We start from the raw sequence: 12,633 nt of genomic DNA on the forward strand, positions 1-12,633 counted from the left end.
CAAAGTAAATATCTTCTTTATTAAATGAGAAGGGGAGGTGAGTGACATAAATGTTATTTTAGAAGCCTACTACTTACTAATCATAAAGAATGTCTAGCAAAATTAGATTTTTTTTTGCTAGAAGGACATAACAAACAAAAAAAATTTAGAGAAATATTTAGGACTTCTAACCAGCTGATAGAAAAAGGTGGCCAGGTTTGAAATGCCTTAACAAAAGTTGATGTTTACTCACTATTCTGAGCTAATCTGTACTCTGTGAGAGAGTCTGACACTAGAACCCTTAGTAGCAATTTATAGAAAATGACTGTGTAGGAAAAAGAAACCACTTCTGAACAAGACCACATTTTAAAACTCAATAGGGAAAAAGAAATCAAAGTTATAGCAAATGCTGTTGAGAGTGCCTCAGATGATCCCAAACTGAGCGAGCTCATGCAACTCCAGGTGGCTGAATGCCTCCCAAGGGCAAATCACTGTGATATCTGCAAGAAAGAAAAGAAGAATTTATAAGTCAGCCTCACTCCCAGGAGAGCCTTTTGGGCTCAAAAAAAAAAACATCCTTCAGACAGAAGATGCATCCTCCTCTCTCCTAATCATTGTCCAGGTGACTGGGAAATTATCTAAAATGGCCCTGAGACCCAGAGGATCAAACCAAATGCTTAATTAATCCTTTGAGGACTCCAATGGCCCCAGAACACACTCACTCCTCCTGATATCTTCGTTGGCTCTATTCTGCATCTTCTTTTGGGCAGGTGACCCAAGGTTTTTGACTGGGGCTACACTGTAGGGATACATCTCAATGATCACACAGGACCTCCCCAAGGCACAACCATTAAGGAAAGACCAGAAGTAGATTTCTAGTCAGGTTAAGGGTTAAAATGAGAAATAGGAGCGCTTTAAATCCCCATGGTCTGGAAACCCACAGCCTCCTTACTCCCTACCAGTCTAGGTGGTTTTCTTGGGCTTCTCTAACTTGTTCCTCAGCTCCTTTACATTTTGAAATGCCTACATCCAACTCATATTGAGAAGTGATTTTAAGGGATCCTCTAATCCAGTCCCTTGAATCCAGAAATAAGTTATTATTGTCCCCAGGTCACAGAGAAGCTGGTGGATATCCAGAAAGAGTAATCATTTAGCAAAAAATTGCAGTTATAGAAATGGGACTAGAACAAGATCAAAGCCCTCAAACCTTCTTCTAGTGTACCGGTAAACCTCTTTCTGTTATTCCAAATATGTTAGCAGAGTTAATCATATCTTTCTGAGTGGATTTACTAGTCTTAAATATATCTGGTCAAGCCGAAACCGGTTTGGCTCAATGGATAGAGCGTCAGCTTGGGGACTGAAAGGTCCCGGGTTCGATTCCGGTCAGGGGCATGTATCTTGGTTACGGGCATATCCCCAGTAGGGGGTGTGCAAGAGGCAGCTGATCGATGACTCTCTCTCATCGATGTTTCTAACTCTCTTTCTCTCTCCCTTCCTCTCTGTACAAAATCAATCAAATATATTAAATATATATATATATATATATATATATATATATATAGTCAAAAATATATAAGCAATTGATTTAAAAAAATCATGAGCTCTATAAAGTGGCTATAAAATTTGCGATTCCAGAAGTGACATTTGATTGCAAAAAGCAAATACACTGAGAAATGCCTGGTAAAGACATTCAGTGGTATGAATGCCAGCATTTATCAAAAGTGTATTGGAGATCTGGCTGGTTTGGTTCAGTGGATAGAGCATCAGCCTACATACTGAAGAGTCCCAGGTTCACTTCTAGTCAAGGGCACATGCACTTGTAGGCTCTATCCCCAGTAGGGGGTGTGCAAAAAGCAGCCAATTGATGTTTCATCATTGATGTTTCTATCTCTCTCTCTATCCCCCTTCCTCTCTGAAAATCAATGCAAGGTGGGGAAGGGTGTGTGTCCCTCAGCCCAGCCTGTACCCTCTCCAATCTGGGACCCACCAGGATCTGGCCTAAATGGGCAGTCAGACATCTCTCTCACAATCCAGGACTACTAACTCCCAACTGCTCATCTGCTTGCCTGCCTGATTGCCCCTAACCACTTCTGCCTACCAGCCTGATCACCCCCTACTACCCTGGCAGCCTGATCAATGTCAAATTGCTCCCATGCTGACCTTGTTGCCCCAAACTGTCCTCCCCTGCAGGCCTGGTTGCCCCCAACTTCCCTCCCTTGCTGGCCCAGTCACCCTAACTGCCCTCCCTTGCCAGCTGGTTGTCCCTAACTGCCCTCTCCTACAAGGTCTGGTCCCTCCCAACTGCCCTCTCCTACAGGCAATCTTTTGGCTGCCATCTTTGTGTCCACATAGGGGTGGCCATCTTTAATCACATGGGGGTGGCCATCTTATGTGCTGGAGTGATGGTCAATTTGCATATTACCTCTTACATATCTTACATAATAAAGAGGTAATATCTTACATATCTTACATAATAAAGAGGTAATATGCAAATTGACCATCACTCCAGCACATAAGATGGCCACCTTCATGTGAACACAAGATGGCCACCACAAGATGGCTGGCAGGGGAGGGCATTTGTGGGTGATCAGGCCTGTAGGGGAGGGCAGTTAGGGGTGACTGGGCCAGCAGGGTAGGGCAGTTGGCGGGGAACAGACCTGCAGGGAAGGACTGTTAGGGGTTATCAGGTTGGCAGAGGAGTGGTTAGGGGGTGATCAGGCAGGCAGGCAGGCAATCAGTTGGAACCTAGTAGTCAGGGATTGTGAGAGGGTGCAGGCTGAATTTTGTGCATCAAGCCTCTAATATTTTATAGTGTATTGGATGAACCCAGATCAGTGTAACTCAATGGGTTGGAGCATCATCCTATGTGCCAAAAGGTTGCAGGTTCCATTCCCAGTCAGGCACATATCCAGGTTATAGGTTCGATTCCTGATCCAGGCTTATATAGGAGGCAACAAGCAACTAATTGATGTTTTTTTCTCTCACATTAATTCTCTCTCTTTCTCTCTCTCTCTCTCTCTCTCTCTCTCTCTCTCTCTCTCTCTCTCTCTCTCATTGTCTATCAAATCAATAAAAAAATAAGTAAAAATAAATAAAAAACATGTCCTCCAGTGAGGATTAAACAAAAGTGTATTGGATGAGTTGAAAACTCATATCTACACAAATACCTGCACAAGTATGTTTATAACTGCTTTATTTATAATTGTCAAATCTTAGAAGCAACCAGGATGTCATTCAATAGGATAAATAAACTGTGATACAACTAAGCAGTGAAATATTATTCAGTGATAAAAAGAAATGTGCTATCAGCCATTTAAAAACATGGAGGAACCTTAAATGAAAAAAATACTTCTAACTGCCAGAAGTGTGCAAAAGCTACATATTGTATGTCTCTAACTACAATATATATGACAATCTGGAAAAGGCAAAACTATGAAGACAGTAAAAAGATTATGGTTGTTAGGAGTATATAGGGGGTGGGGATAAACAGAGCACAGGGGATTTGGGGGACAGTGAAACTTCTGTATGAGCCTGTCATGTTGGATATATGACCCTGTGCATTTTTCAAAGCCTAAAGAACTGGACAGCAACACAGAGAATGAACCTAATGTAAGCTATGGACTTCAGTTAATAATAATGTGCCACTATTGATTCATCCATTGTGACAAATGCAAGTTAATAATAATAAGGAAAACTATGTACAGGGGAAGGAGGGGAGCAGAGGGGGTATACAGGAACTCTGTACTTTCTATTTAAATTTTTTGTAAATCTCAAACTGCTCTAAAAAGTAAAGCCTGTTAATTTTTTAAAAAAAGAATAGGCAGTAATTTGCATTCATTATCCAATGAATAAAAATGCTAGGCAATGAAAAAAATATATATTGCATTAGATACTTTCAGTGTGTGGGGCCCTGTTCTGGGTGCCAGAGAATGTGTGAAAGAGGAAGCAGTGGTTGGCCTGCTAGAGTAGAAATGCTCTCGGAGCCCCACCCTTGTTTCCAATACCTCACTTGTGGCCTCTGCTTGTCACTTAATTCTGCTGTGTCTTAGATATCTCTTCCAAAAAAATAAAGAAATTGGTCTAGACTACCTGCGAATCTTTGTACCAAGCTTGCAGTTCACCATTATCGTCTGTCAGTGGTTGTTGAACAAGACAAGAGAATTCATTAAACAAACATGGGGCCTACCCTGATTTCTTTCAGAGTGTTTGCCTCTTGGCACACACATTCTTACTAGTATTTAAGAGATCAAAACAAAACCCCACATTTTTCAGTCTTCAAAGGATCTGCTGAGTTAGGTTTTTCTGATCACTTTCAATGGCCCCTTAAGGCCTGAAGCAGATAAGAAGATGAAACTTCAAGTGTGATGTCCTCACTTTAGTCTCTGGGTGGCTCACCTGTTCCCAGCCCTTCCATGCCTGGAATGTCATCTCCAAACCTACAGAAAAAAATAAAAATTAGCTGAGATCAGAGCAAAAGGATCCTGGAATGACTCATGTGGAAAGTTTTTTGACTCAGGGGGGAAGAAGAGGCTTAAGCTTTTATATTTGAAACACTTATGTTTGTATTGAATTACGATAAAGAAAATAACAGGTTTTAAACAGTGTGTCCCATAGAGAGATAATTTCCCCTGGGTAAAAAATTAACCTAAAACAATCAAGGGCCAAAAAGAGTGATCAGTGGGGCAATTTTAGACAAACCTCACTTTTAAAAATAGAAATTGGAATGGAAAAGCAATATGAAAGGAATTAAATGGATTAATTCATTCATTTGTTTAGTTACCCAAAAATATCATATTAGGCATCTTCTATATGCCAGACACTGTGTTAGGCTCAGGGAGGAAAGGAAAAAAAGAAATATTTTTCTCTGAGTGAGCTGACTCAAGAAACAAATGAAAACAAAATAGTAAACGTTATGATAGCTGAATGTACAAAAGGCAAATAAGGAATTAATGATAACATTTGTCTAAGAGAGTCAGTAACAGCTTCAAAAAGAAATTAACTTATGAGTGTGTGTTGAAAAATAAGGCATTGCCAAGGAGAGAAAGAGAAAAACAAAGAACTTAAGACATAAGATTGAAGCCATAAAAATAAAGTGTGATTTCTGGAAATGACCAGTAATTCTGTAACCCTGATGGGGTATAATGGTGAAAGGGAGTGGTCAAGAAGAAAAACCTGGGAGGTCAAGTCAAAGGTCATTGTGAAAGGCTCCATTTGCTGTGTTATATTTGGCCTTAGACCTGAGAGCTGAGAGACAAAGTATTCCAGGGCTAAAAGCATGACTCAGCAAAGATTGTGGCAGAGAGAAAAATAAAAGATGGGGTGGAAATTTTTGTATGTTTGCTTAATATGGTGAGCATTAAATCTCAAAAGTAGATGTGGCACATATACTAATACACCATGGACCACTACTCAGCCATAAGGAAAGATGAAATCCTGCCATTTGAGACAACATGGATAGACCTTGAGGATATTATGCAAAGTGAAATAATATCTGGCAGAAAAAGCTAAGAACCATATGATTTCACTCATAAAACTGAAACTCGTGGACACAGACTCATTGTGGTGGTTGCCGAGGGAAGGGATGGAAGGATGGGAGGACGAGAGGGCCTAATATAGGGTGACAGAAGAAGATTTGACTTAGGTGGTGAGCACACAAGTGCAATATACAGATCTTATATCCTAGAAATGTACACTTGAAACCTAAATGATCCTATTATCCAGTCACCCCAGTAAATTTAATTTAAAACAACAACAACAACAACAAAGCAATCTTATGGGAGAAAAGAAATAATAGAAAGTCTTCTTTTTCATCCTGGTCTTACCCTTTCACACCTTTCTTAGGAGGCTTGCTCTTGAATTGGCGAGTCTGCCTCTGCTTGAACTTTGGGGGCCCTTTGCGTAAGGTGGTGGGACCCTGGTTTGAACTTGGAGGAACCAAAGTAGTATTGTCACTCATTCTGATGGTCCTTGGGTGGCTGATGGTTCTCCTTCAGGCCCCTTAAACAGTGAGAGAAGAAAAGACCCTTCGCAGTATGAGGACAGTTGCTTAGCAGACCTCTGCGGAAAACTGGAAAAGTAAAAGCACTGTGATAAAGAAGCTTAAGTGTTTTGTGTTGACACAATAGGGGAGAAGTTATCATATTTTAAAAAGATTTTAAATAAGTCACCGTATAAATTGTCAGAAACACTAGATATAGTGGAATACTATACAAATGGACAACCAATAGATTTCAAGAATCTAAGTAGATATGTTGTTCTAGTAAATCTGCCACTAGCTTTCTATGTGATTTATTAGAATGGCCTACTTCCCCCTTGTGATCACCAGTCTCATTACATGTAAAGGGAGGAGAATGGACTAAATGATATCTACAGTCTTTACATATTCTTTAAGCTATACACATTTTCCACCCAGCTGCAAAATAATCAGACACTAAATGTTTGCTGACCCATTGTTATGACCCTTGCTCTTTATAGTCTTCATTTTATTTAATCCTCACATGATCCAGAGACTTCTAGTTCGGAGAGGGGAGGTAGTGATGATTGTGGAATCTAGATTGTCTGGACAGGAATAGCTCTGAATCAGGTATACTAATACCCATGAAAGTATGCAATACATCCCAACACAAACACACACACACACACACACACACACACACACACACACACACAGGAAAATCGATGCAGGATGATTAAGTAGTAAGTTTGTGATTTAACTTCATATCCAAACATGAGGTTCTTCAGCTACACATTTCTCAGAAATTTTCGACATTTTCTCCTATCCAAATCATGGGCCTATCTTATATAGTTTTCCCAGACTTTCATTTTAGCCGTAGAAATGTGCATTGCCACTCTTCAAGTACAAATCAAAGAACATGATTATCAAATGTATATTTAAAAAGCAAATGTGCTAAGCCAGAGAATTTTTTTCTTTCTTCTTTTCCATCAAAAAAGTTGATAATATTTACCTTAGGAAAGAAGATTCTGAAAAGTTCCAAAGAGCTCCCAAATAGCCTTAATCCCTCACCTTGAGCCAACCCCTTTCATTATTCACTACCTGGAAACTTTGTTTTCATTGAATTCTTTGTTTGACCCATTATAGATGATGCTAATATCCTTAGCTTCAAATCTCTTGGACAATCTTTGGCTTGTGCTAGCCTTTTATACCTCTTTCTACCACACATCCCTCAAATATTATGTTGTATAACTTCAACTTTTTCTTATTACTTTCAAAATCATGTTAAATTATTATTTTACCTCCAAGATATTTTTCCCTTGTTTTTTTTCCAACTCACTATTTTCATTCTGTCCTGCCAATTTTCAACTTGTTCAAAGAAACACATTGACTAATTTGTGAGCTGGAACTAGGGATGGTGAACCTGGCCAGACCTCTGGATGATCTACTGATGCCAAGGATTTTGTCTTAATCCCCCATTGGAATATGGGCTGCTTTTCCGGTTTTTGATGATTTCTGTGGTCCCAGAACCAACAAAAGTACCTGGCCTTTACTAGGTATGCCATGTATACTTGTCAAATGGGTAAATAAACAAATGAAGAAATTGGACTAATACCCTGAACATGAGAGTCTGACCCTCTGACCTTCTCCATCAAACCATAGAGAAGGCATCATCAGGTCTTCACTTTTCAAAGCCCCCACTGGCTTGGGAAGTGTCCTGCCAGCTCCTCTGTTCACTGAATCCAATTCTTGTGCTGTGGTCGCTCTCCTGCCCCCAGTAAACAGGCAATGTTTGTGCCTCTCTGAAGTGTGGTTCGGGCCATGGGACTCACCGGTGGGCATCAGAGTGTGCCATCAGTAGCTGGCACATCACAGTTCTGCCAAAACCACAGAGATAAACTAGAGAATTTCTTGCAGATCAGGCTTTTGTGACTTCCCAATTCTTTCACAGTAGTCAGAAACCACGAATTTTCCTTTCTCTCATTTGGAGAGAAACCTACTAAAATTAGGATTGTCAGATTTAGCAAGTGAAAATATAGGGCACTCAGTTAAATTTAAATTTCAGATAAACAACAAATAGTTTTTGGGGTATAACTATGTACCATTAAGTATTTGGGATATACTTAAAATTTTGTTGTTTATCTGAAATTTGAAATTAACTGGGAATCTTCTATTTCATCTGACAATGCTAACTAGGATCCTCCTATGTTAGATCTAGAGCCTGTAATGTGAGGGCTTAAGATAAACCGAATTAGTCAAATTACCCTTTGTGGGCAATGCAGTGCAAGCAGTAGGTGCTTTGGAATTAAATAAACATAGTTTCAAATTCCTGCTCTACAAAACTGGCTAAGTCACCTTGAATAAGTTACATAACTTCTCTGAGCTTTAGTCTATCTGTAACATAAATTAAATAATACCTTCTTTTTTGGTTCATGGGGAAAATTAAATAGAGAATGTAAATAGAGTATTTGGTGAAAAGTACCCAAAAAAGAGTAACTAGATACCAGACCTTCTGGGAGTCAAGGAAGCTGTGTAAATAAATCTATGGTTGTGACACAGGTTCACCTTTTCTGAGGCCACCTGCTGAAGAGCCCTGGTCATGCAACCTGAGAGGCGATTGTCATCTGCTCTTACTGAGCGATCCTTGGTGTCCCTCAAATGCCCCAACTGTTAACTTATTCCTGGTTTCTGCCTTAGAAGGAATTCTGCCCTCCTTAGATACTTTTGACCCCTCCACCCCTAACGTTAATGTCAAAGAATTTTAAAACCATACTTGACTTCTACCTTCCCCTGATTACACTTATTTTTTCTTCAAAGTTTCTTTTGCATATTTATATAATTTTGAAGTTTTGACTCTAAGCTTGGACAGAGTTCATGTCTAACTCAAAGTACGATGCATTACATAAAGAACTAGAGGCCCCATGCATAAATTTGTGCATGGGTGAGGTCCCAAGGCCCGGCCAGTGATCAGGGCATATTGGGCTGTCTCACCCAATTCTAATCAGGGCTGGGCCAATTGGGACCAGGCCAATCAGGGCCTGCTGCAGGGGCTGGGGGCTGGGGAGAGAACAGGAGGAGGTACCATGGGAGGTTGGCTGGCCTAGATCGGGGCGGATTAGGGCCAGCCGGCCAGGAGAAAGGACTGGGTTAGGGAAAGGACCACGGGAGGTTGGCTATGGGAGCAAGAGCACTGACAGCAGGGGGAAGCTCCTGCATTGAGCATCTGACCCCTGGTGGTCAGTGTATGTCATAGCAACTGGTTGACCAGTTGTTCTGGCCATTCTGGTTGTCTGGTCATAATGGTTAGTTAGGCTTTTATATGTATATAGATTCTCACAAAAAGTTACATCACAGTAGCCTGGTTAATCCCTGGATCTTCATGGCCCTAAGGCTTTGCACTATGGATCATAATTACCATTATGTTTATTGTGTGTGCCTCATGTATAATATTCCTTTTAAGTACCTAGGACAATCACAACCCCTAGACTGTTTCTGTCAGATATCTGCACTCCAGCTCTCCCTGTAGAACCTTTGGGAGGAACAGAACACATATAACTATTTCCTACATGGACAGTCACTCCTGTCTGTCACAGGTATCACTGAAGGCTAAACTTATCCCAACCATGCTTTGCTATGAATTCCAAGGGCATCCCTGGAGCTAAACAATCCTGAATCTCGTAACAGACTTGATTTTGACAATGAAAGGACATTTCATATTTTTGCCTCTAAAAGTATCAAATAATCCATTCCTTTGTGAAGCAGAATATATTCCTGTTTTTTTAAGCAATGTTAGCCCTCCCCCTTTTGAAGCTTAAAAACTACTCTTCTGCAAAAATAAATGAATGCAATAATGTAATATTTCGAGGCAAAATTTTGTAGGGAAGCAGCTGGGATTAGACCAAGGTAGTAGAAAGCTGCAGGAAGCTACAGAGGATTCTCCTCTGTAAATTCCAGCTGAGGAAAAACAGTTTTAGAAGCTTCTTGGGCCAACCCTTCTGATGCAGCTATTATCACCTCAGACTTCCAGTTTCCTCAGCAAAGGTATCGACAGATAGGCAATTTTATTGTTGATGGAGTAAGGGGATGGGGGGGAAGCAGTAGGAACAAGACTACGGCTTCCTCCAGGGGAGTTGGGCCCATAAATGCCACCCAGGGTCCCGCTGAAGCAGAGAGAATCAAACAGTTTGGAGAACCAAGGAAAACCCAACTGAAGCCATGAAAAAACAAAAACAAAAATCCAGCAAGAACTTGCTTCGCATTGGAACACACAAACACTTGACCTCAGAAGGAGCAGGGTAAGCCACCCGCACTGCACTGTGGTCAGTCATTCCCACGATGGCTCTGGCTCGCTCTCTCCAGCCTCTGGGTGCCTGAGCCAAGTTTTCAAGCACATCCTGGGAGTCAAGACCTGTTTGCTCTGTGGTTATTTAGTGCTCAGATCACTCCTTTTCCAGAAAACTGTTTTCTATGGAGCCACACACACACAAAAATAAATTTTGTAATCAAGGTTTGCAATGACCTTCTAATACTCAAGTTTCGTTTATTAGCTTATCACATGGCATTACAAGGAAGTTTGGGTGTGTTTCGGTAATGTTTTCATTCCCAGCACCAATCCAGGCCCACAGTTCAGGGTGTTCTCTTCTTCCATTCTTTGTTTTAGAGCCGTATCAACCCCCACCCCACCCCCAAAGCCTTCTGATTGTATACCATGCTTACCCTTATCAGAAGTTAAACTGAATGTTGCTTCAAGAAGCCGTCCAGTTGCCTTCTTCACAGCAGATGAAAAGATCTTTGCATCCTGATTTATCTGTCCGTAATACCCTCATGCCATCTAATCCCACCTTCATCAGATTAGAGCCCAGCCCAGATGCAAAGAATTGGGGTGAGACTGGGAGAGGCTTAGGAGTTCTCTGGTTATTGGATACTCTTACAAAACTGGCTTGGGCTCTCTCTCTCTCTCTCTCTCTCATCAATAAATAGGTACCAAATTCACAAACACTCACATAGTGTTCTATCCAAAAGTGGATTTGCAGTTTGTGATTCAATATATTTTGGCCTTTTCCAGTCCCACCTTTAGTCCTTGCCTCTCTATGCCTTCCCTTTCCTGACACGTGCTCACCCATGTACAAGGTGGGGCAAAAGTAGGTTTGTGGTAGTTCATATGGAAATAAGACAATAATTAATAAATAATAATACAAGAATAAACTCTAGGTTTTGCATAATCACAACTGTAAATTACTTTTGCCCTACCCTGTATATAATTTTCCCTTTTCCTTCCCTCCCTCCCTCCCTTATCTCATAAACACACTCACCATGACATAATTTTCATAAGACTTTATTGAAAAGAAAGTGAACCACAGTGTCCCCTACTACAGTAAAGATGCTGAACATGTGAGCAGTGACAGAAATATACAATATCTTTTCCTAATTAGTATTGTATGCATTTCCTCAGAGAGGCAGGGCCACCAAGCAGAAATGACCTAAAACTCAGTAATACTTGACAGAGAAAGAGCCCAAGTGATCGCTGAGAACTCACTGTTGACACATGTTGGAGAATTAATTGCTGCATCTTCATACCCAAAGGCTTCAGAGTGTGAGGCTCAGGCTATAATCCAGAGTTCAGTGGACACCTGGCTCAGTCCTCCACTAGCAGTAAGCCACTAGAATTAATTTGTTCATCAATATATACAGTTTTTAAATGGACCTAGCCCATATGCCAGTATCATTAAGGTCTAAAAATGTTGTCATACAGAAATTAAGTGACTTATTCAAGACTGCATATCAAGTTAATAGTATAGCTAGGTAGAAGCAAGGTCTAAGTCTGGGATCACCTTTTTACTATACAACAGCAAAGCAGACATGGGCCAAGAAGCATGTGCTATCAGTCAGTCTGGTGCCTTGCCAGTGACCTGCAGTGTGCCTTCTCTAAATTGTTACTACTTGTCAGAGAATTGTACTCCAGAAGACTGCAGAGAAAGAAGGTCAATTTATCCTTCCTGGGCAGGGAAATATTCTTAACATGCAGCCCCAAGCAGATTACATGAGCATTTAAACAGCTTAGGAGGTTTTTTTTTTATAAGCTTTCCCCGTGGTCCTTACCAAAATGATAGTAGTTTTGAAGGCAGAGTCTGCTGAGTGTTTTGTCTCTGGGTGGTTCCTTCCATGTCCCCCTCTGTGTCTCCATTCCCATTCCCATATTCCTTTGCTCCTTCCTACACACCAGGCATATGGATATTTACATTCTTACCTGTCAAATCATCACACATTCTTCATCCCTTTGAGAATATAGAACTGCAATTCATAAAGACAGCGGAAACAACAATAATGTTACACTCAAAGTATAATAGCATCAGCACCACCTGGGCACTGGTAAGAAATGCAGACTATCAGACCCTCCTCCAGACTTACTGCATCAGAATCTGCATTTTCACAAGGTACCAAGGTGATTTGTTTGCACATTGATGTTTGAGAAGTGCTGTTCTAGACCCTTGTGTAGGCTTAGTTTTACCACATCTCTGCTCTGTAAAAGCATTGCCACCTCTCTGAGCCTCACTTCCTCTTATGTAAGACGAATGATTTAGCATGCTAGCATTTTCAATTTTTTTGCTATCCTGACACTCCTGAGATAGATAAACCACATTTATTTGTAACAGAATTTGTAGCCCTGTGATTCTCAATGGGGGGGAGGGGGGGGGGGAAAG

At 40.8% G+C, this 12,633-nt stretch overlaps 1 protein-coding gene across 2 annotated transcripts in view; it reads right to left on the reverse strand.

The window, feature by feature from the left end:
• PDE6H (phosphodiesterase 6H) overlaps window positions 1-12,633 on the reverse strand; it is a 21,429-nt gene continuing 8,796 nt past the window's right edge. Inside the window, exons 2-5 of one of the 2 annotated variants that reach the window (XM_084877928.1) lie at window positions 12,180-12,223; window positions 5,802-5,976; window positions 4,375-4,415; window positions 1-479 (exon numbers count right to left, since the gene is read on the reverse strand). In XM_084877928.1, the coding sequence (XP_084734054.1) occupies window positions 403-479; window positions 4,375-4,415; window positions 5,802-5,935 (252 nt within the window). In that variant the 5' untranslated portion in view covers window positions 5,936-5,976; window positions 12,180-12,223 and the 3' untranslated portion in view covers window positions 1-402. Of the gene's footprint in view, window positions 480-4,374; window positions 4,416-5,801; window positions 6,047-10,648; window positions 10,956-12,179; window positions 12,224-12,633 lie in introns of those variants that run through there. The other variant, XM_084877927.1, reaches the window with a different exon arrangement.

The sequence above is a fragment of the Pipistrellus hanaki genome, assembly GCF_964339955.1.
Source record: "Pipistrellus hanaki genome assembly, chromosome: 3".
Lineage (NCBI taxonomy): Eukaryota > Metazoa > Chordata > Mammalia > Chiroptera > Vespertilionidae > Pipistrellus > Pipistrellus hanaki.